At 52.2% G+C, this 24,191-nt stretch overlaps 1 protein-coding gene across 1 annotated transcript; it reads right to left on the reverse strand.

Moving 5' to 3' along the window:
* Positions 1-1,161: 1,161 nt before the first annotated feature.
* On the reverse strand, positions 1,162-24,131 carry GAA (alpha glucosidase). Its single transcript, XM_082602738.1, has 20 exons — positions 24,026-24,131; positions 20,631-21,329; positions 19,485-19,630; positions 17,650-17,815; positions 17,470-17,566; positions 16,854-16,973; positions 16,655-16,773; positions 16,437-16,568; positions 15,442-15,552; positions 14,819-14,932; positions 14,637-14,721; positions 14,052-14,169; positions 13,554-13,687; positions 5,839-5,990; positions 5,527-5,675; positions 4,384-4,525; positions 3,833-3,976; positions 3,256-3,420; positions 2,795-2,947; positions 1,162-2,385 (listed from the first exon to the last, which is right to left on the reverse strand). Exons 2-20 carry the CDS (start codon positions 21,153-21,155, stop codon positions 2,326-2,328), a joined length of 2,832 nt encoding a protein of 943 aa, XP_082458864.1. The 5' UTR covers positions 21,156-21,329; positions 24,026-24,131; the 3' UTR covers positions 1,162-2,325.
* Between the last annotated feature and the right edge of the window lie 60 nt (positions 24,132-24,191).

Consider the following 24,191-nt stretch of genomic DNA (forward strand, 5'->3'; position numbering starts at 1 on the left):
ACAGGGCTTCTTTGGGAGTGATGATAAATGTTGTGGAACTAGACAGAGGTAAGGGTTGCACAATTCTGTGAATGTACTAAAAAGTACTGAATTGTACATTTTAAAGTGGTAAAATTGAGTGATATGTGAACTATACCTCAAAAATCAGGTGGGGAATCTTACCTCCTCCTCTAAAATTATACTTAAAGACAAAAAGGGCATGAGCAAGGGGGGAAAATATTTGCAAAGCATATACTTGACAAAGGACTTAAACTAGAAAATATCAAGAACTTTATGTGTAGGTAGAATGGTGGTCCCCCCAAAATGCCCACCTCTTAATCCCTGGAACCTGTGAATATGCTACATTAAATGGCAAGGACTTTGCAGGTGTAATTAAAGATTGAGATGAAATTATCCTGGATTATCCAGGTGGACCCTATCTAATCACATGAGCCCTTTAAAGTCAAGAATGCTCTGGGCTACCATGGGTCAGAGTGTGGTATAATGGAAGAGGCAGGATTGATTCTCTGGGGTGAGAAGGACTCAACCCACCATTGCTGGATTTGAAGATGAAGGTGCCACGAGCCAGGATATGGAGCAGCCTCTAGAAGCTGAGGAGGACGTCTGGCTCACAACCACAGGGACATGCGGACCTCACACCCATACACTCAGGAGACTGAATTCTGCCAACAACCTGCATGAGCAGGGGAGCACATTCTCCCCTGGAGCCTCCAGAGAAGAAGCTGCCTTGCTGACACCTAATTTAGCCCAGTTGACCGTGTCAAATTTCTGACCTACAGAACTGTGATAGAATAAATCTGTTATTTTAAGCCACAGAGATTGTGGTAATTTGCTATGGTAGCATTTGGAAAAACAGTGTACTTTGTAACTCATTAATAAGGTCAACAAATCCAAGTAAAAAATGGGCAAGATACCTGAACAGACACTTCACCAGAGAAGATTTATGGGTGACATAGGTCCATGAAAGATGCTTGCCATCTTCAGTTGCAAGATCCACTGTCACTGGAACAGCTGAAAGTGAGCATACAGACCACACCAAGCGACAGCAAGGCTGGTAGGAGTGCAGAGTGGGTCACCCACTTTGGAAAACAGTTTAGTCACACACACCCTCTATATGACCTGACCATATCACACTTGGTGTTTGCTCAAGAGAAATGAAAACATGTCTGTTCACAGACTGGTCCATGATTACCACATCTTTATTCACAATAGTCAAAAACTGAAAACAATCCTAACATCCATGATAATTTGATAAATGTGGCACCTCCATCCAATGGAAAACTATTTGGCAATGAAAAAGCACACAACATGGACAAATCTCAAAGTAATTAGAGTAATTAATTAGACCAAAGAAATACATGCTATATGATTCCATTTATATAAAATTCCAGAAAATGTAAACTAGTCTGTAGTGACCAAAAGCAGACCAGCTGTTGCTTGGGAACGGAGGTGTTGGGGGTAGCAGCTTAGTCTACATAGCCCTTGGGCAGGGTCGAGGGGAGGGTGCATCTCCCACCACGTGACTGACACCAGGCCTGGCTGGATGTTTTCCAGTCACCTTAGAGATGGGTGATACTAGGGTGTGAGGTGGGGATGTGTGAGGGTGCTGCTTTGAGCGTGCACAGTACAGCACACATGTACACCCTGCCTGGGAACGTCCAGGGGCCCATCAAGGATGGAGTCCTGCTTCTGTGTCAGGGCCTTTAGACACATCCTCCTTACCCTGAATCCCAGAAGGGCCGGCAGAAGCTTGATTGCAAATGCCCCTTTTATTAAAAATAATTGCACTTCAGATTAAGGGTTCCCCAAGTCCTGTGAATTCTGCCGAGTGTCTGGGCCCACTTGTCAGACTGGTGGACAGCCTCCACCTGTTGGGGGCAGCTGCCCAGAAAGTCTGCAGCGGCCCCCAGCTCTGTGCTTTCATCAGGTCAGAGCAGCAGCAGAGCTGCCCGAGGCAGGACCTTGGGGTGCAGGTACCACCCCATCCCAAGCACCACCTCTGCGTCACAGGCAGGCAGCGGTGACTGACAGTGCACGCATCACAGTGGCAGGCTACAGTGAAGCAAATCTTCCAGTAAACATTCCAGATACAGGGCACCCCTCAGGGCACTGACCTGACTGGGATCTGGACAGAAGACTCAAGAAGAGCTGCTGGCCCAGAGCCTGGGAGGCAGACTTACAAGCAGATCCGGGTGTTCAGTGATGTCAGTGGCATGCGATTCGGGGTAAGCGCTCTGACCCAAGGCCCACATACCGCCGACTGAGGGTGCAGGTGCTGGGCTGCCGGGAGGTCTGTAAAGGAGCAGCACACCACTGGGCCCCGGATTAAGACCAACTGATGAGGAACTGCTCTCCCATCGTCAGCAAGACAGGGATGTCCAGGGTCTGGGGACAAGAAATAGGAAAATTTGCTTGGCAAGAGAGGTGGGGCAGACAGCAGTCTGTGGACATGGGTGGACGGTGGACATGGGGTCTGACCTAGCCCTGGGAGCGTCTCGCTCTGTTCCCTCCGAGCACTCTTGGCAGTGGCCGCCTTAATTTGCTTTGGAAATGAGCTGCCCTTTAACCAGGGGCTGACAGTGTGGACACAGGCAGAGAAAAGATGTGAAGTGCTAGGGGACTGAACCTTCCCACTCCTCCCCGCGAGGATCAGTTCCTCTCTGCCCCTTGTAAGGCCTGAGTGTCCTCTCCCTTCTGGACAGGGAATTCCATGATGACAGCTCAGTGGGCACGTCCCGCCCCCTCGCCCACCCTCAGGGACAGGCCTTCTGGCCTCAAATGTAGGCTCTCTTGCCTCCATGTCAGGGCTGTAGGTGAAGTTTGATACAGGAACGCCATTGCAGAGGACCTGCTGGGGGGCTGTGGCCACCCCCAGGACGGTCACCTTCCTCAGCTGCAGGCCAGCCCCCTCACTGCTCACGTGCACCAGCTGGTTCACGATGGTGTTCTGGCAGAAGCAAGAGAGACAGGACCAGAGGTGTGAGCAGATGGCCTGGGGCAGGAAGCCCCACCAGGGCAGGGCCTCTGGACAGCAGATGGGGAGGGCAGGTCAGCAGCACACCCCGTGCAAACCCTAGGACACTGGCGCAGTGCAGGGGACTCCAGCCAAGGCAGTTGGCCTACGGGCTCTTCTCCCCTTCAGTCTACTTGACCCAGGGACAGGTGGCCATCCCAGGACCCCAGGCCAGCTCCCCTCACCAAGTCAGGATAGTCACCCCAAGACAGCCCCCAGCCTGGGCGGATCCCAGGACTCACGTTCCTGGCCAGGAAGATGACCTGCGTGTACGCCCCACGGTCCAGCACTCCCAGGCTCTCCCCATCGTCCCAGAACAGCTCCCCTCGGGCCTCCCTGCTCGCAGTCAGGGCCACGGCCAGGGCCATGGGCTTCTTGCGGGACTCTGTGGTCGTGAGGCCAGGGCCCTGGGAGGGAGTGGCCCACGTCACTGTCCCAAACCTGGTGGAGGCCTCCAGACCCAGGCGTGAGGAGCACTAGGCTGGGACAGTGCCGTGCTAGAAGAAACCAGGATCTGCAGGACAGCCTACGGCCGAGCGGCCTGGAGGCCCGTGGACACCTCAGAGGACGTGAGGCCCACAGAGGTTTGCAGACTGAAGGCTGTTTTCTGAGAAAGGCCAATGAAGCAGGCCTCTCCTTCACCAGGCCCGAGAGCAAGTGAGTGCAAGGATGTATCCTGTCCTTCTCCAGCCCAGTTCATCCTCAACCCTCAGAAGTATCATCTCTGCCTGGGGGGCAGACCCCCAATTGAACAGAGGCATGTGGGGTCCCAGCAACCCCAGGGCTGGACAAATAGGATCAGGGGCCCGGCCCAAGTACCTGCATGGGGATGATGTGCCCGGCCCGGAGGTGGAGGTTGATGGTGTCCAGTGGGGCGGACAGTGTCACCCACTGCCCCTCGCTGTGGATGGCAGACGTGAGGGGTGCAGGAGGTGGGAGGCTGCCAAAGGCCTCCACTGGCACCTGGAGGGGGATGTCATGTCACAAAGGGTCCTGGGCATTGCCAAGCTCCTGTGCTGTTGTTGGGAGCTGAGAGCACAGATCTGGCCACATGGTGGGGACAGAGCGTGCGAGGCCTGAGCCAGTGCTCGGGTCGGGCAGGTCAGAGGATGCAAGAAGGGGCAGGAGTTTGGGAGCAGAACTGGAGTCCCAGCTCAGCTCGGTGGCAAGTCACCCACTCAGCCTCGGTTTCTCCATCTGGAAAATGGGTCCTGTAAGGATCACACAGGATGCTGCTGATGGAGCACCCAGGTGAGGGCCCTCATGTAGCCAGGACTCCTTTTTCACTCTCTGGTCCACATGGATGGTGCTGGAGGGAAGACCAGCTCCATCTCCCCCATCCTCCCCGGTTTCAGGGCCCCAGGACTCACCGTCTGCAGGTCGTACCACGTGCTGCGGGGGAAGTAGCCAGTGACCTCAACCTTCCCGGCCTTGAGCACCGGGGTGATGAGCAGAGCCTCCCCCCACAGGAGCTGGCGGTCCACTGTCCAGGTGTGGGGGTCCTCGGGGAACCTTCAAACAGGAGGGACGGGCAGGGGGGCCTGGTGACCTCTGACGTCAGTGGGCTCAAGGGACCCATGGGGAGGCGTGGACAGGAGCCAGAGGACCTGGGTTACATGTGGCAGGGCCAGTTCTGGCCAGCTTAAGTCAAGGCAGGAGCCAAGAAGAACCTCTCCCTGCCCGACTACTCGGGCATGACCTGTTCACATTTCCTGTTTCCAAGTTGTGTTCTTGCCCACATGTCTATCTGGCTCTTACCCCTGGTCTGAGTTTCTGTACATTAGGGACAGTGACTCATTTTATTGATAATGTTTTCTCCCATTCGTTTGCCTTGACAATCTTATGTTCAGAGCAGTTTTAATATTTTTCTGCTTATGTTCAAAGAAGTGTTACTTTTTTTTCCTAAATGAAATCTCCTTCCCTTTGCTTTTGATGCTTAGAAAGCCCTCTCCTGACAGGTCATAGAGAAACATTCACTTCTGATTTCCTGCAGCTTTTTCTACAGCTTAATATTTGACATTTAACTATTTAATCCATTTGGAACTTAGGTTTGTATGGATGAGTGGAAAATACGTTGATTTTTGCAAATAGCTAACTAATTACCTTACTACTGGAGAATCCTTTAATCCTCTGATTCGAGGTGCCATTTTATGTACGGTAACTTCTTAGATATACTAAGTCCTACTTGGGGGATATCTATTGGATTTCTTTAGTGGTCTTGTTCCCTTAAGCCCCAGATGGATTCATGATAGTCTTATAACTTGTTTTACCATCTGGGAGGCCTGGTCTGTACTCAGTGTTCATCCTGGGTTTTTCCGTTATCCAGTGCTCCCTGCCCTGAGCTGGAATCTAATGGGTGGGGAACTGGGGGTGCAGGCGGGCACCTCAGTGGGGAGTGCCCGGATTTTGCTGCAACCTCCTTCCTCTCTCAGTGCCCAGAACACCCCCTGCAGCAGGTTAGCTGCTCTGGGGTCAGTGGGCCGGGGGCCATTACTCCCAACCCAGGCACTCACTCCAAGAAGAGGGGCCGGGCCACGGTCTCGCCTCTGACGTGGGCCCCATGGAACAGCGTGTAGAGATAGGGCAGCAGCATGTAGCGCAGGGCAAAGGCCTTCCTCATGGCTTGCTGTGCTGTCTCGCTGAACCTGTACGGCTCCTGCGGCTGCAGTGGAGGGAGTGGAGGAAGCACCTGGGATCTAGGACCACGGACTCCGAGGTCCCCCCACCCCAGGAGACCCAGCACTTTGGGCTAGCCAGTGCTGGGCTCACTGGCACAGAAAGTGGCACTCCCCAGGGCACGGCCTCCCCTGCCGCCCCCGCCCTACCAGGCTGTTCAGGTCATTGTGGTTCCGCATGAAGGGGTAGAAGGCCCCCAGCTGGGTCCAGCGCACACACAGCTCCTCCGAAGTGTTGCCCAGGAAGCCACAGATGTCAGCCCCCACCAGGGGCACCCCCAGCAGATTGAAGAGCAGGATTTCTGGAGGGCAGAGTCAGATGGGCCTCCAGCTGCTACAGCAGGAGCAGTCTAGGGCCAAGGAGCCTGACAGACATGTCTGTTGAACTGGCTGGAGGCAAGGATCCTTCCCAAAGCCCCTCCCACCCAGCCCCCACCTGATGGTCAGTACACCAATGGCCACTTCACCTTGCACTTGTGGTCAGCAGAATGACAAGCCGCATCTGCTCCCTAACTCCCAGGGTGGGCAGGGCAAACTAGACCCGTTAGGGCTGAATTGTATCTCCCTCCAAAGGTAAGTTCTAGTCCTAACCCCTGGTTGCCATATTTGGAAATAGGGTCATTGAAGATGTAATCAGGTTGAGAAGAGGATGTTAGGGTGGACCCTAATCCACCATGACTGGTGACCTTATCAGAAGAGGGAACCAGGTACAGGAAGCACAGAGGGTCCCAAACAAGATGAACCCAAACAGACCTACACCAAGACATAATTAAAATGGCAAAAGTTAAAGAGGATTCTAAAGGCAGCAAGAGAAAAACAGAGTTAATTACAAGGGAACCCCATAAGGCTATCAGCTGCTTTCTCTACAGAAAGGTTGAAAGCCAGAAGGGAGTGGCAAGATATATTCAAAGTCCTGAAAGGGAAAAACCTGCAACCTAGGATACTCTACCCAGCAAGGTTATCACTCAGAATAGAAGGAAAGATAAAGAATTTCTCAAACAAGCAAAAACTAACAGAATACAGCAATGCTAAACCTATCCTAAAAGAAATACTGAAAGGTCTTCTCTAAATAGAAAAGAAGCAAGAATCTATAGGAAAAAGAAAATCACAATTGGAAAGTAAATCACCTAAGCCAGTACAAAGATTAAAAAAAAAAAAATCAGGGCTTCCCTGGTGGCGCAGTGGTTGGGAGTCCGCCTGCCGATGCAGGGGATGCAGGTTCGTGCCCCGGTCTGGGAGGATCCCACTTGCCGCGGAGCGGCTGGGCCCGTGAGCCATGGCTGCTGGGCCTGCGCGTCCAGAGCCTGTGCTCCGCAACGGGAGAGGCCGCAGCAGTGAGAGGCCCGCGTACCACAAAAAAAAAAAAAAAAAAAAAAAAAAAAAAAAAATCAAAAATATTTTTGTGAGAGCAATGATAACTACAGTGAACAGCAAAGGGATAAACATGAAGATGTAAAAGAGGACATCAAAATCACAATATGTGGGGGAGGGGAGTAATAAAATATAGATTTTTTTTTCAGAATGTGTTTGGCCTGTATGGCTACCAGTCTAAAGCAAGTAGATATAGTAACAGGTTAACATACTTGAAAAACAGGTTACCACAAATCAAAAACATAAAATTGATTCACAAAAACCAAAAGAACACAAGGAAAATACAAAAGAAAACCATCAAACCATAAAAGGAGAAACAAAAAAGAACAAAGAAGAAATACAAAATCAAATGGAAAATAAGGTTTAAAATGGCAATAAACACATATCAATAATTACCTTAAGTGTCAATGGACTAAATGCTCCAGTCAAAAGACACAGAGTGGCAGATTGGATAATAAAACAAGAGCCTACAAGGTGCTGCCTACAGGAGACCCACTTTAGGGCAAAGGACACACATAGCTTAAAAGTGAGAGGATGGAAAACGATATTTCATGCAAATGGAAATGACAAGAAAGTGGGGGTAGCAATACTCATATCAGACAAAACAGACTTTAAAACAAAGCCCATACAACATTTTCAGATATCTTGTTTTCTCATCAGTGACCCAAGTGTAACCAACTCTTTCTCACGTTACAGGTCATTGAGGCTTAGTATTTTAAACTAAGATGGGAATATAAAAATACAGAATTCTGACCCATGCATGAAATTTGCTAGCTACTGTTTTCTACTGTAGCTATTAGCTGCCATTTCTTTAGACGCTGTGCTACTAAAATTTCCTAGATGACAGGGTTCTCATTCCTCTGCTAATAGGATCTTTAGAAACTTAAGTGGCAGGGGTGTGCATGTGGGCTATTATTCTCTCAGAGTTGAAGATGAGAGAGGGATGGTGCCCTTGACTGTAATGTGGTTACCTGAAGTAACCACAGGTAACCTTGGGCTGCACCATGCTAAAGGGCAATGGGATCTTTGATTGTCAAAGTGAACATTCAAAATGACTTTTATTAACAACAACAAAAAATGATTAAATATAATTCTGTATCTTCAAAAAAATAAAGGCCATAAAGAAAGATAAAGAAGCACACTATATAATGATAAAAGGATCACTATAAGGAGAGGATATTACACTCATTAACATATATGCACCCAGTATAGGCACACCTAAATACATAAAACAAATACAGACATAGAGAGAGAAATTGATGGGAATAAAATAATAGCACAAGGCTTTACCATCCCACTGACATCAATGGACAGATCTTCCAGACAGAAAATCAATATGGCAACAGATCCTAAATGACACAATAAAACCGACTTAATACCTTCAGGACATTACATCCCAAAAAAACCCATAATACACAGTCTTTTCAAGTACACATGGACTATTCTCTGGGATAGACTATATAAATACTAGGACATAAAACAAGCCTCAACAAATTTAAGAGGACAGAAATTACCTCAAACATCTTTTCTGACCACAACAGCATGAAACTGGAAATCAACCACAGAGAGAACAAATTACATGGAGACTAAACAACATGCTACTTAAAAAAAAAAAATCCCAATGGGTCAATGATGAAATCAAAGAGGAAATTTAAAAATACTTTGAAACAAATGATAATGGAAATACAGCCAAACAAAATCTGTGGGATTCAGCAAAAGCAGTCCTTATGGGGAAGTTCATAATGATACAGGCCTTCCTCAAAAAAAAACAAGAAAAATCTCAAACAACCTAACCTACCACCTAAAAGAATTAGAAAAAGAAGAACAAACGAAACCTAAAGTTAGCAGAAGGAAGGAAATAATAAAGATCAGAAACAAATAAAATAGAAATTTTTTAAAAATAGAAAAAAAATCAATAAAACCAAGAGCTGGTTCTTTGAAAGGGTAAACAAAATTGACAACCCTCTGGCCAGGCTCACCAAGAAGAAAAGAGAGGACCCAAGTTAACAAAATAAGAAATGAAAGAGGAGAAGTAACAACTGATACCACAGAAATATAAAAAACCATAAGAGAATACTATGAACAATTACATGCCAACAAACTGAACAACCTAGAAGAAATGGACAAGTTTCTAGATACATCCAGCCCACCAAAACTGAATCAAGAAGAAATAGATAATTTGAACAGATCAATCACTCGAAGTGATATAGAATCTGTAATTTTAAAAAACTCCCTGCAAACAAAAGCCCAAGACCACATGGCTTCACTGGGGAATTCTACCAAACATACAAAGAAGAACTAATACTGATCCTTCTCAAACTCTTCCAAAAGACTGAAAAGAACAGAACACTCCCAAAGTCATTCTATGAAGCCACCATCACCAAAACCAGACAAAGACACTACCAAAAAAAGAAAATTACAGGCCAAAATCTTTAATATAGCTATAAAAATTCTCAACAAAATAATACCAAACTGAATCCAACAACACATAAAAAAAGATAATACACCACGATCAAGTTGGATTCATCCCAGGGTTGCAAGGATGGTTCAGCATATGCAAATCAATGGGATACACCACATCAACAAAAGACAAAAACCACATGATCATCTCAATAGATGCAGAAAAAGCATTTGATAAAATTCAACATTCACAATAAAAACTCTTACCAAAGTGGGTACAGAAGGAACATATCTCAACATAATAAAAGCCAACATAATACTCAATGGTGAAAGGTTGAAAGCCTTTCCACTAAAATCTGGAACAAGACAAGGATGCCCACTCTCACCATTTCTATTCAACATAGTATTGGCAATCCTAGCCACAGCAATCAGGCAAGAAAAAGAAATAAAATGTATCCAAATTAGAAAAGGTAAAATTGTCATTATATGCAGATGACATGATACTATATATAGAAGACTCTGAAGACTCCACACAGAAACTACTAGAACTGATAAATAAAGCCAGGTAGCAGAATACAAGGTTAACATACAGAAATCTGTTATTTCTTTACACTAACAATGAAATAGCAGAAAGGGAGAGTAAAAAGACAATCCCTTTTAAAATCGCATCAAAAAAAAATACTTTGGGGAATTCCCTGGTGATCCGGTGTTTAGGACTTGGTGCTTTCACTGCTGTGGGCTTGGGTTCGATTGCTGGTTGAGGAACTAAGATCCCACAAAGCCACACAGCACAGCCAAAAAGTAAAAAATAAAATACGTCAGAGGAAACCTGACCAAGGAGGTGAGAGACTTATATGCTGAGAACTAGAAAACATTGATAAAGGAAACTGACGATGATTCAAAGAAATGGAAAGATATCCCATGCTCTTGAATTGGAAGAATTAATATTGTTAAAATGGCCATACTACCCAAAGCAATCTACAGATTTAATGCAATCCCTATCAAATTACTCATGACATTTTTCAAAGAACTAGAACAAATAATCCTAAAATTTATGTGGAACCATAAAAAATCCAGAATTGCCAAAACAACCCTGAGGAAAAAGAACAAAACTGGAGGCACAACCCTCCCAGACTTCAGACAGTACTACAAAGCTACAGTAATCAAAACGGTGTGGTACTGGCACAAAACAGACATATGGATTAATGGAACAGAGAGCCCAGAAACAAACCCACACACCTACGGTCAAGTAATCTTCAACAAAGGAGGCAAGAATATACAATGGAGAAAAGACAGTCTGTTCAGTAAGTGTTGCTGGGAAAGATGGACAGCTGCATGTAAATCAATGAAGTTAGAACACTCCCTCACACCACACACAAAAATAAGCTCAAAATGGCCTAGAAACTTAAATATAAGACATGAGAGCACAAAACTCCTAGAAGAGAACATAGGCAAAACATTCTCTGACATAAATCATAGCAGTGTTTTCTTAGGTCAGTTTCCCAAGGCTATAGATATAAAAGCAAAAATAAACAAATGGGACCTAATTAAACTTATAAGATATTGGACAGCAAAGGAAACCATAAGCAAAATGAAAAGACAACCTATGGACTGGGAGAAAATATTTGCAAATGCTGTGACTGACAAGGGCTTAATTTCTAAAATATACAAACAGCTCATACAGCTCAACATCAAAAAAACAAACAACCCAGTCAAAAAATGGGCAGAAGACCTAAAAAGACATTTCTCCAAAGAAGATATACAGATGGCCAATAGGCACATGAAAAGATGCTCAACATCACTAATTAGTAGAGAAATGCAAAATCAAAACTACAATGAGGGACTTCCCTGGTGGCACAGTGGATAAAATTCTGCCTGCCAATTCAGGGGACACAGGTTCAATCCCTGGTCTGGGAAGATCCCACAGGCCACGGAGCACCTAAGCTGTGCACCACAACTACTGAAGCCTGCGTGCCACAACTACTGAAGCCTGTACGCCTTGAGCCCATGCTCCACAAAAGAGAAGCCACCGCAAGTAGAAGCCCATGCACTGCAATGAAGAGTAGCCCCCGCTTGCCACTAGAGAAAGCACGCGAACAGCAACAAAGACCTAACGCAGCCAAAAATAAATAAAATTAAATCTTAAAAAAAAAACAAAAAACTACAATGAGGTATTACCTCACATCAGTCAGAATAGCCATCATTAAAAAGTCTACAAATAATAAATGTTGGAGAAGTTGCAGAGAAAATGGAACCCTCCTACACTGTTGGTGGGAATGTAAAATGGTGCAGCCACTATGGACAACAGTATGGAGGTTCCTTAAGAAACTAAAAATAGAGTTGCCATGTGATTCAGCAATCCCACTCCTGGGCATATATCTGGACAAAACTATAATTCAAAAAGATACATGCACTCCAATTTTCATAGGAGCACTATTCACAATAGCCAAGACATGGAAACAACCTAAATGTCCATCAACAGATGAATGGATAAAGATGTGGTACATATATACAATGGAATATTACTCAGCTATAAGAAAGAATGAAAATAATGCCATTTGCAGCAACATGGATGGACCTAAAGATTATTATACTAAGTAAAGTTAGAGAGAGACAAATGCCATATGATATCAGGTATATGTGGAATCTAAAATATGATACAAATGAACTTATTTACGAAACAGAAACAGACTCCAGACATGGAAGACAAATTTATGGTTACCAAAGGGGAAAGGGGGTGGGGGAGGGATAAATCAGGAGTTTGGGATTAGCAGATACATACCACTATATATAAAATAGATAAACAATAAGGTCCTACAGTATAGCCCAGGGAACTATATTAAAAAAGAAAAGAGGAGGGAAAACACCATGTGAAGACAAGGACACAGGAAGAAGACCAAGAGCTGACAAAGGCAGAGGTTAGAGTGACACAGCCTCAAACCAAGGAGGGCCAAGGACTGCTGGCAACCACCAAGAACTGGAAGAAGCAAGGAGGGATTCTGTCTAGAGTCTCAGAGGGCAAGGCCCTGCCGACACCATGATCAGACTTCTAGTCTGAGAATAAGTTTGTTGTTTTAAATCACCTGGGGTGTGGTACTTCGTTACAGCAGAGGGTCAGTGAGTCCCCTGAGTTGCTGAAGGGTCAGACAGCTTCCAGAGCATCTGGGCCCCGTGCCGACCCCACCACCGCTGGGCAGGACTAGAGGCTGCTGGGCCACCCTCTCCTTGTCTCCTCGGGAGCCACGACCCAGTCTGGAAGCCAGTGGGCAGGATGGGGCACAGCCTGGGGCTGTGAGCAGTGCTGGTCTGGGTCACAGCAGGTCCTGGGAGCTGCACAGACTTATTTTAGCTTGGTAACAACAGCTCACACCAGAACTAAAACCCAAGAACCAGACAGGTGGACACAAAGCCCAGGAATCCGGCTCTGGGGTGGCTTCAGAGACTGGCCTGCAGGTGCTCAGGCTCGACCCACCATGCTGGCCCCAGGGTAGAAATCAGAGCCGGTTGGCACCTGTGGGCAGAGCCAGCAGCCGCTTTGTGAAGGAGGAATGGACTTCTCACCCGAGAGCTCAGCTCGGCAGGACATCCCTGTGGCCCGAGGCTCTGTAGATGCATCGCACATGGAAGCAAGCCTGCGACTATGAAAGCACTTCCAGGCCGGGAGTTTGGTGGAGGCTCTTTTCAGCTGTGACCTCTGGGGTCACCTCTATCCCCTTCCCCAGGGCTCCTGAGCCATCCCTGGGCCTAAGATCTGTCTGTAGCATCAGAGCTCTTGGAACAAAAATCAAAATTTTCTTTGCAGGGTGGAGCCAGGCACTGAGCCGAGAGGGGTGGGGGCACCCTTTGGACTGAGCTCAGATGCTATTTCATGCAGCTCAGAATGTGGTCACCTTCTGGTTAGCATTCATGTTAGCATGAATCCGAGATGGGGACATTGGAAGAGGGGCATCACAGGTGAGCCCAATGGCACATGAGTTGGCGACGGGCCCCACGCCATTGCAGCAGCATCTCTCTGAGGACCCAGCTCTGGGCAAACACGCCCAGAGAGGGGCCCACCCTCCCCTCCTTGCACCCCTCCTGACAGGTGTGCTCACCTGGCACGGAGTAGGAAAGCTGCTCCCAGCTGCTCCACACATCCCCTGTCCAGTGGCCGGCGTACTGGCCGTGGCCGGCAAAGGTGGAGCGAGAGATCACAAAGGGGCGCGTCCCCCGAGCCTTTATCAGAGCCCTGGGTGGAGCAGGGGCACAGAGAGCTGTGTTGAGCAGGGTCACCAGGAGCCCCACCACTGCCCGCAAGAGCGCCCGGTGGTGCAGCAGGAAGGACAAGCTGGGAGCAAGGAGTTGGCTTGCTGAGGTCACTGCCACTGTCTGCCAGGCAGTCAGCCCTGCCACCTGACACCCTCGAAAATGCACATGTCACGGGGAGGACAAACTCAAGGGAGCCAGAGGCCCCCTGGTCAGCCCTGGCCTCCCTGTCTCATCACCATGCCCTTCCTCTGAGGCACCAGGCATGGAGCTGGGGTGGGGGGCGGGGGTGGGATGTGGGGATGGCCAGGGCCTCCTTCTCTCCTTCCTGCACCCTGGCCCCTCACCTGTGGGAGGCGAAGGCTTCGGTCAGGCCGTACAGGTTGTGCAGGTCGTAGTGCGTGGACAGGAACTGGTGGCTGGAGGCGCAGATGGTGGCTGCCCGGAGGGTCCCACCAACCACCCCTGGAGGAGAGGGGGCTGTTTCCTTGGAGCCTCCTCCCAGCAGGCTGGTGCCCCCCACATCTTGAGAGACCCCTTGGGACATGGGGTGCGTCCCCGCAGTCTCCACTTCTCTAAGGACAGGACAAGCCGATGCCGCAGGCTGTGGTCTGCACACCCAGACTTCATGTCTGCCTGCTCCTAACCATTTTAAGTTTTTCCCTATCCGACTGCCTAAGCCTGAAACACCCCCTCTGAAGGGTCTCGCCTCAGCTGCACATGCCCAGTCAGCATCACGTGGCTGGGGTCTCCCCACATGAACCTTACTCCCAGGGCACCCCTTGCCTTTCCCAGGCTGGCCGCTCGCTGCCCATCAGCTTCTCAGAAACCAGAGGTTTGAGTCTCCCAAACCAGAGAAGGAAATCCCTGATTTGAGCTGTTAAATCCCCAGCCGACTAGTGCTGCAGGGCCGGCAGGTGGAGGCAGCTCACCTGGCACGTAGGGCGGGTTCTCCAGGTTGCTGTTGGGGCAGCCATCCACTGAGCCCCTCACAAAATTGGATGGCTCGTTCATGTCCTGCAAGAGAGGCCCTGGGGGTGGGTGCCCTGCCTGGTGCAGAGAGGGGGGACGGTCCCTGAGGCCACCGGACACCCAAGGGTGGGGCCACACTCACGATCCACATGCCGTCAAAGGGCACCTGGGCGTGGAACTCGGCCACCATGTCCTGCCACCAGTCAAGGGCCTCGGGGTTGGTGAAGTCAGGGAAGGCGGTGAGTCCAGGCCACACCTGGACGAAAGGCCAGAGGGGGGACAGGGGCCCTGGAGCTTGCACGGAGGCCCTGTGTGTCCTGACTGCAGGCAGAGCCGTAGCCTCACTCATCTAACTCAGGGATGGGTGGACTGCAAGGGGAGGAGCATGGGGAGAGGCCCCAGAATCTGCACTGCTGGGAGCCTTGCCAGCCTCCCCTCAGGCTGGGCCCCCTTCCTCCTGGTTCTGGGCCTGCCCTGGACTGGGAGGTCAGGAGTCTACTGGGTGCTCTGCCCACCGGGAAGGCCTGGGAACCATCAGGAAGCCCTTGGGGGCCCAGAGGATGTGGAGGACCCCAAGGCCTCCCCAAGCATCTCTGGAGCTTGTTTCTGAGCTGCCCGCAAACAAGGGCCCCTGACACAAGGATTCAGGGTGGTCTTCCTCGTCAGGGGCCACTGTTACCCCCAGCTGTCACCGCCGCCCCCCCTGCAGTCCCACTGCCCAGGGACCCCTGCTTTCTCCCCCTCGCCCCCCAGGCCCTGCTGTACCTGCCCAATCAGCGGCTGCCCAGTCTCATTGGTGATGAAGACCCGCCGCCTCAGACCCTCGTCGTAGGGTCGGTAGGTCCCGGCAGGACTGGAGCTGCTGATGGCAGGATCCTGGGGAGAGAAACCAGTCAGAATGAGAGGGAAATGCCCAAAGCCTCGGCACCCATCGCTGGGAAAACGGGAAAACGCTCTCGATAAACGTTAACGAGGAACAGGTGGATGCGCCAACACGCTGCGTGTGCGTGGACGTGCACGTGACCCCGCCCCCATTGCCAAAAAGGGCGCACCTGGATGCAGGCGTTACTTTTGATTTAAGGGCCCAGAGTTTCACAAACGTTCTACAGGGAGCATTTATTTCATTCAGAATAAAAAAAGATAAGGTCTGCATCTGCCCTCCCTGCTCTGAGTGGACCTGGATGCTGCTGCCTTCAGAGGGGCTGCAGGGATGGAAATGACCATCAGCCCAATTCCAAACGGATTTCCTCTCCTGAGGGGTATCCGTGGTGGCGACCATTTGGCTGTCTTGGCTCCCCCTCCCCTCCTCCGGGCCCCCAGCTGTACCAGACCCTGAATCACACCCCTCTGGCTGCAGGGACTGGCCCAGGGAAGTGTGTCTGTCTGCTGAGCCACTCAGATCCTGCCCTCCTTCCCACAAGCTGACTGCAGGGGGCAGGGCCAGGAGTCTCACGGAGCTTCTGGGGTTCCAGCCACCCTGGCACACAGCTCCACCTGGCCCTTGCTTTAAGCTGTTCAAGTAACCTACAGCCGTAAGGATCCTGAGCCACAGACAGATGTCTCCAGGGACATCACTGGCTAGCAGGAGCCAAGTCTATAAATCTGATATTCCCTTGATATCAAAGACCCTCAGAAACATTCTCAGTAACCATGGCAAGCATGAGGACGATGCCACTGAAAGTTGGAGCCACCAGACACTGGGCCCCTCTCCTTCCAAAAGAGCCTGCTTCCTGTGGCACAAGAGGGGAGGGGGCACTCACAACAATCATGATGTACCGCCGGCCACTTTGGTGGAGCTCCTGCACCATGGCCGGGAAGTCCCCAAAGCCGTCCTTGTTGAAAGTGAAGTCCCGCCTGGCGTCCATGTAGTCCAGGTCATTCCACTGGACATCCTGCAGCCACAGCACAGGGCGGTCGGGGCCCAGGCTCGTTGCCCCCGCCCCACCCTGGGGGGCCCAGGCCCCTGCCCGGCACTCACCAGAGGGAAGTGTGCCCTGGTCATGTTCTCCACAACCTGGCGGGTGATGGCGGTGGAGGAGTAGCCCCAGCGGCACAGGTGGAAGCCCAGGCCCCAGTACGGTGGCATGAACGGGTAGCCTGGGAGCCAAGGCGACCGTGAGGGGGCAGGAGGGGCTGGGGAGGGAGGGGCCGGGGGCCAGGGCCAGGGAGAGGCCTACCCACGATGTCCAGGTACTGCCGCACCACGCTCTTGGGCTCCGGGCCCAGGAAGATGTACACATCCAGGATCCCGCCCGTCGACCTCCAGCTGAGGGCTGGGCTGGGCTGCAGGACCACATCTGGGGGAAGCAGCCCTGGGGCTCAGGGGCAAATATTCACCCCCTTTGCCCAGGGCCTTCGGCACTGCACCAATGGGCCAAACCACTGCTGGTGAGGCGGGGTCCTCCCACAGGGAGCTTGGGGGCCCTGGGACAGTCGCTCTGAGCCCAGCTTGCTGAGATCCTTGGAGCAGGACAGAAAGACGCTGAGCAGCTGGGCCTGGGGCCCCTTTTTTTGGCCTCAGCCCCACCCCGCCCAGGTCAGAGGTCCCAGAGCCCACCTTAGAGGCACTGAAGGACAGAGCTGGCAGAGGCCACAGCCCAATGGTCATTTCTTGGAATAGTGTACGAAACCCGACCCCCTGCCCCTTCTACCTCCAGCCTGTCAGATAGGTGCAGAGAGCCCCAGCCCCCTCTACGAAGGAGGGGGTGTGGCTGCACCAGGGAAACCCTGGCCGGCAGCTCAGAAGCAGAACTGGCTGGAGGATGTGGAGGGCTCCAGTACCCCCTTGCTTACCCATGGCATTGCTGTTCAGCAAGAAGACCCCGTGAGCTAAACCGCCATCCTCCAGGCCCAGGTAGAAAGGGTGAGATCCATATAGGTTCACGTTGGGCTGGGACATGGCAGACACCCTGCTTTACGTCTCGGCCCATGAAGCCCCTCTGATCGCACACCCCACCCTGGCTGCCCCTTTACCGTAGGGGCGACGTCCCGGTTCCAGAGAGTGACCTTGGTCCAGTTGGTGCTGAGCATCAGGGGCCCGAGGTGTTCGGCAAGGCCCGTGATGTGCTGGGACGGCAGGGAGGTGGACAGCTGCAGAAACTGGTCGGCGAAGAACAGGGGGGCCACTGTGGTGTTCAGCCTGCCAGGAAGAGACCAGGTGGCCTTGCACCAGAAGCCAATGGCCCCATGAGCCCTGACCACAAGCAAGTGCTGGGCAAGGGCTGCCCAAAACCCTTCCAGTCCTGGGAGTTGTGGCCCTGAGCACCTCCCAGGAGGGCCAAACTGCTCCCAGACATCGTGGAGCTGCCCAGCCAGGGGCAGTTAGGGTGCCCCAAGGTTCCATGGGGTCAAGAGCAAGGCAAAAACCATGTACAGGGTCCCCCTCTGCATGAAAGATGCATCACGGCTAATTTCATGGGACAAGTTCCTGCTGCACCCCACCAGCCCGTGTAAGACTTTGCTCACCTGCCTGTGGGTGTCTGTGTGTGTTCAAGACCAAGATCTGATAAAATGCTTAAAAAACTTCTCTCCAAACTCCGCTTGAAGGTCAGCTTCTCAGAGAGGCCCCCCAGCTGCAGAGCCAGCCCACACTCTGCATCTGCACAGTCCGTTTCTACCTCCCTCTGCTATGTCAGTCCTGGGAGCAGGTCCACAACGCCCGGCCAAAAAATGAACAGGCCACAAAAGAAAGAAATGCACTTCAGAACGCAAGTGCTCTGAAGATTTGGGCAAGTCCAAGTTCCCTCCTTCTGAGCGTGTAGCAGAGTTCGGTGCAGAGCAGGGCCTTGTCAGCCAGCACATATCCGTGTAGGACTATGTGGGCAAAGTGCATGGGATGCGTCCTGGGAAAGGTGCTTGCACAGCCCAGCATCAGGGCCAGTGGGCAGCCATGGCAAAACTGCTGACCCCGTGGCTGGGGGTACGGGGCGGGTGCTTCTGGGCCTGAGCGACACTGGACACTTGGACTCACAGCCACAGCATTTGAGTCTAAAAGATGCTTCGGTGCATCTAGTACCTGGGGGGTGGGCTGGGGGGAGGTGAGGGCGAGACCAAGCAACACCCTCATCCTCTCCACAAATATCCCTGAGCTCTGCTGTGGGTCAGAACTGCTCTAGGAGCTGGCGGTTCAGGAGGGAACAGGAAAGGCTCCTGCCTCAGGCAGATGGCAGCCACAGTCCAAGCAAAGGTAAGGTCCCGTGGGGGCACACAAACCCCGGAGGGACATGGAGCAGAGTGGCCGACAGCACAGACGCTTGGGCTGGGCTCCGTCACCTGCCAGCAAGCACCTGGCCTCCTATGTCTCTGTCTCCCCATCTGTAAAGTGGGGATAATAACAGCACCTACGTCCCAGTTGTTATGAGGATTGCACGAGTTAATCACTGCAGTGCCTGATATACTGATGTGTAGTATGTGATAAATAAACAAGAATAAAGCAGGCTTGGGGGTGCTGCCTGGAGTGGGGTTGCCACTTTAGACTGGACCAGGGTTTCTCAGCTGCGGCACTACTGACATTTGGGCCAATCGCTCCGTGTTCTGGGCCGGCCTGTGCATTGTAGGGTGTTTAGCAGTGTCCCTTCACCCTAACACCCAGTGGTGACAACCAAAAATGTCTCCAGCTGTTGCTGTCCCCTCTGAGGAGGGGCCTTTGAGGGCCCGGGGTGGAGGGAACAGTGAGCACCAGGGCCCTGCGGGGCAAGGAACAGCCAGGAGGCCAGAGCAGGAGGGTGGACCACAACAGGGTCAGGGACGATGCCCTCCAGCTCCCTAACCCTCCCAGCAGATAGTGGGCACAGAAACTGCGCACTCACAGCACCCGTCCATCCAGCTTCCGCCGTATGATCACCCCGAAGGGCTCCTCTGAGAACTCTACGCTGTAGAGCGTGGACGGTGCCTGGCTGCGGACACGTGGGGTCTCCAAGGGCACCTCATAGCGCTGGTTGGTGGGATCTTTGATCTAGAGGACGAGAGTGGTGTCATGAGGCCCTTGGTGGCCGGCTGCCCCTGCACACCTGTCCACTCCATCCTTCACCTTCCAGAGAAGCGAGGCGTCAGTTCAAGCCTCAGGGTGGCCGCACACAGCGTGGGCGTGTGGACAGATTGGTCCACATCCCTGAGCCTCAGTTTCCTCGTCTATAGAGTCAGGAGAGCACCTCCTGTGGGGTGTGCCAGGTAAGACACAGGAAATCTGGATTTCAGATAAACAATTTTTTTTAGTATAAATACGTCTCAGATATTGCATGGGATATGCTTACACTAAAAAAAAAAAGACTAATTCCTGGGTTATCTGAAATTCATATTTGTATTTTTATTTGCTGAATCTGGCAACATTTTTCTACCTGGCATATCTAGTCACAGGGAGAACGAGCAAATAAGTAGAACACCCAGCCCTTGTCTGGTACGCAGTCATCACTCAGCAATCCACGGCTGTCATCAGTTACTTTGTTAAAATAACAGGGCCGTACTGAATTATGTGCTTCAGGCTCTCTCACCTTTGTCTGCACATTCATTCAGTTGACAAGTTTTTAATGAGCACCTGCTACGTGCCAGGCACTGTACCAGGGGCTGGGAAGCAGCAGGGAATAAACCAGACAAGAGGCCCTGCCCTCAGTGGCTGGGATCCCACTGCCCACTGCCTGGAACAGCCCCCCTTCTTCCTTCTCCACCTTTCCCCTTCCTGACTCCTACTTTAGGTCCCAGCTGGGATGTCACTTCCTGGGGGGGACCTAACCTCCCACCACCTCGTCCTGAGCCCGGTCCCCTAGAACATGTTGTAGAACCTCCTAGTGACTGTCTCAGCGGCCCACTGTTCCTTGAGTGTAGGCACTGTGTCTGCTCACACCCAGACTCCAGGTGAGGGCACAACACATGCCTGTGCATAAACAAACACCCCGTAGCGTCTGTCTTTGTCCACTGTCCGCACACTCTCTGCCCCTGCCCAGCCCCCGCCCACCCACCGTGAAGTGGAGCCGGCTCTCAGTCTCCACCAGCACGTCCAGCCGCAAGGTCATGATGTCCTTGGGGAAGAAGGTCGGGGTGGCACGGATCAGGGTGGCCGTGTAGCCCGTCTTGGTGGTGGTCAGGTTCTCCAGCCTGTAACTGGGATAGCTGGGAGGGAAGAAGCACCAGGGCTGCCCCATCTGGGTGCCCGGAGGCCACCTTGCAGGCATGTAGCAGCAGCCCCGGGCCTCACACTGCTCCTGGGTGATGGCCTTGTCTGGGGCGCAGTCGAAGCGGCCGTCGGGGGGCAGGTCGCACTGTGTGGGTGCTGCCCTGGGGCTGCCGTGGCGCCCTGGGACGGGCTGGGGCCCTTGGCCGCTGGCTCTGGGCTGGCGAGCTGGGTAAATCTCCTCTTGGGAGAAGCTGTGCAGCTCTTGGGGGACCACGTCGAAGTCATGAAGCAGGATGTGCCCCAGGATGGCCAAGGAGACTAGGGCACAGACCCCCAGCAGGGGGCAGGAACAGGGTGGCCACCTCATCATGTGTGGGCAGCGGGCCCAGGAGGCCTGCAGACAGAAGAACCAGGCTCAAAGGGACGGCAGCAGGGGGTGGCCGGGGCCTCAGGAGACTCTCAAAGCAGCTTCCAGACATGAACTTGTGGCCAGCCCAGCAGCGTACAGGCTGGAAGTGAGGTCTGGTGAGGAAGCAGGGCAGACCTGGGGGAGGGAGGAAAAAGGAAAAGGAGAGAAAAGTCCCAAACAGGGAGCTGCAGAACCCTGTGCATTGTGAAGTCTTCTAATATGTTACAAATAAACGCATCTAGAATGTCTGTAAAAATAACTTAGTAACACACAAAGACCCACGTGATAGATCAAGTGGAACAAACAAGTTCCCACAGTAGATAGGTCCCGCTCCCGTATGAAAACTGTGGCCGAGGTGAGTCTTGGCCAGTGGGGTGGAAGTGTGTGCCCTCCCTCTGTCCGTCTTGGGCTGACCAGGACGTGGGTACAGCCTGTGAGGGGTCTTGGGCACTGCAGCCCAGCGCAACACTCAGGGACGGCCAAGCACAGAAGAAAAGCCTGGCCTCCAGGACTGGGCAGGCGGAGCCCCTCCCCGCCCCTGCAGTCAGGCTCGTGTGGGGTCTGGTTCTGGGTCTCTGTCACAGCAGCTGCACTGGAGCCTCACTCTGGTTACTATGGTGCTAAGACTGTTCTTACCTGCGTCTTGATTATCTGTATGTTCTAAATATTTTATAGGGAACATTGTTGGTCCAGCTCCTCTGAGAAGCAGCAGACACTGATATGGAACTAAACATGCAAGGATTTTATTAGGGGGGTCCTTTTCATCTGTCTGAGAGAAACTGGGGAGGTTGCCAGAGAGGGTTGAGAGCACCAACACACCCGTGCAGGTCTGACCCCATGGGAAGGTGGTGTGGATCCAAGAGCCCCAGACTGCCATGCAGGTTAGGGAAGCTTGGGCAAGGCCACAGGGCTGGGGTCCCTTGAGCCAAAGTTGGCCGTTAGAGGGGTCCAGGTCTCCTAGAAGCAGCCTGCCCTAGCGTTAAGGGCCGGGAGGCAGCCCCTCGCAGGAAATGCAGTGATGATTTCAGAGCACGGCGACTGAGCCTCTGTCAGTGAAGCTCCCTGTGGTGGGAGGTCTGTGAGCTGCATTCTCATGGCCTCCAGAAACATGCAGGTGTTGGGGAAAAGTCACACGCCAGAGAAGTGCGCCCAGGTCACTGAGAGAGTCCAAGCCTGTCACAGACACAGACCGGTCACCGGGAACATTCTGGCCACCATGGGCCACCAGTATGTTAGATGCGAGAGTGAACTGTTTTCATTCACAACACTTATGACTCCAAAAGCGTGGAGCTTTTTCTCACCAACCAATTCTCCCATTCTCTGGACACTAGCCGGGTGTCCAGCAATTCAGTTCAATTCTGACACGAACTCCCAGAGTTAGTGCAGGCCCCACAGGTTGTGGGCTCAGTCCCACAAGACTTCCCCCACTTCAGACACTAACCGCAAGTCCCAGGTTGTCACCGGCTCTTCTGACCAAGCCGCTATAAATTCCGGGGTTCACACAACACCCCTCACCTCCTCAGGTTCAACAACTGGCTAGAACAACTCACAGAACTCACTTACTGTTACCTGTTTATTATAAAAGACACAACTCAGGAACAACCAGAGGGCAAGGTACGGGGAAGGGGTGCTGAGCTTCTATGCCCTCTCTGGGCTGGCCACCCTCTGAGCACCAAAATGTGTTCACAAGCTTGGAAGCTCTCCAAACCCCAACTAGTTTAGGGTTTCATTATGTAGGCGTGAATGATGAAATCACTGAGCACTGGTGATTAATCACCAGCCCCCTCTCTTAATCAAGAGCCTCCTGCCCAGAAGAAGGCCAGGAGAAAGTTCCTACCCTCGAATCCTGCCTTGGTCCTTCTGGGGACTAGCCCCCATTTTGAAGCTATATCTACAAGCCCCCAGTCATCTCATTAGCATATAAAAGACACTCTTACCACCCCCAAGATTCCAGGGTTTTTAGGAGCTGTGTGCCAGGAACTGGAGACGAAGACTAATATCTCTCTTTTTATACCACATAGTGTCCCAGCTTCACCTGACCCTGCCAGACACATTTGTGATCATGATGACTCAGAAACTAAGGAACTCAGAGTGGAGTCCAGGGGTCCTCACTTGGGAGCTCCTGGGCAATGACCTCAGCCCTTTCCATCCAGACTTCAGAAGCTGCAGAGGTGCCCAGAAGCACGGCCAGGGCAGCACCCCATGCCCTTCCCTGCTTCCATTTTACAGACAGGGAAGAGAGCCTAGAAAGGGGAAGAGATCCTAAAATGGGGAAGAGCCACACTCACAGCGCTTGACAATTTAGAGAGAAAACGGGGAAGAACTGAAGGTCAGTAGATCAAGTGGCACTGCTGACCCAGAGGGCCGGTCACCCCGCCTTCAGGTAAGTGTCTCAGAACTGCTGCTTCCCCAGGCCACGGTGGTGGTGTAGACAAGCTGGGTTCAAAGCCCAGCTCCACCACCGGCAGAGGGAAGCAAAGGGTTCTCAACCTGTGCCTCAGCTTCCTCCCTGTGAACGGGGGCAAGCGCAGCCTTCCTCGCCCAGCTCGGGGGCAGTGAGTGGGAACCGTGGAGTGTCCGGGGTCCCCGATGTTACTGGGGTCACTGTCGTTACCGCTGCCTCCTGCCGCGCGCGGCCCTGGCACGGTGTGCTCAACTTCTCCAGTAGGAAAGCACTGACCAATCCCTCTATCGATCGACCCCTCCCCTTTCGGGCGTCACGACTGCCCGCACCCGCCAAGCCTCCACTCTGTGGGGTTGCCGCGGACCTCCCCCGCCCCGCCGCTCGCTGGGAGCACCGCAGCCCGGGTCCAGCAGTCAGGTCGGCTCACCTCCGCGCACGCGCGCCCGGAGCCCTCGCGCGCCCGGCCCGTAGCAGCAACTTCAGGAACCAGCGCCCACCAGAGCAGCGGCGGCGGGTCACATGACAGCCCCCTGCGCAGGCGCCCTTAGTGAGTGCTCGCCTCCGGGATGCGCCCTCTGGTGGCGGGGCGCTTG

The sequence above is a fragment of the Mesoplodon mirus genome (assembly GCF_964341445.2).
Source record: "Mesoplodon mirus genome assembly, chromosome: 18".
Classification (NCBI taxonomy): Eukaryota; Metazoa; Chordata; class Mammalia; order Artiodactyla; family Ziphiidae; genus Mesoplodon; species Mesoplodon mirus.

What these genes read in the sequence shown, in the direction of transcription:
- GAA (XM_082602738.1), bottom strand. Translation starts at nt 21,155, where the DNA reads ATGATGAGGTGGCCACCCTGTTCCTGCCCCCTGCTGGGGGTCTGTGCC. An exon ending in GGCGGTACATCATGATTGTT is followed by an intron (nt 15,553 to 16,436) that starts GTGAGTGCCCCC and finishes TTCTCTCCCCAG; the next exon opens with GATCCTGCCATCAGCAGCTC. An exon ending in CCTTTGACGGCATGTGGATC is followed by an intron (nt 14,722 to 14,818) that starts GTGAGTGTGGCC and finishes CCTCTCTTGCAG; the next exon opens with GACATGAACGAGCCATCCAA.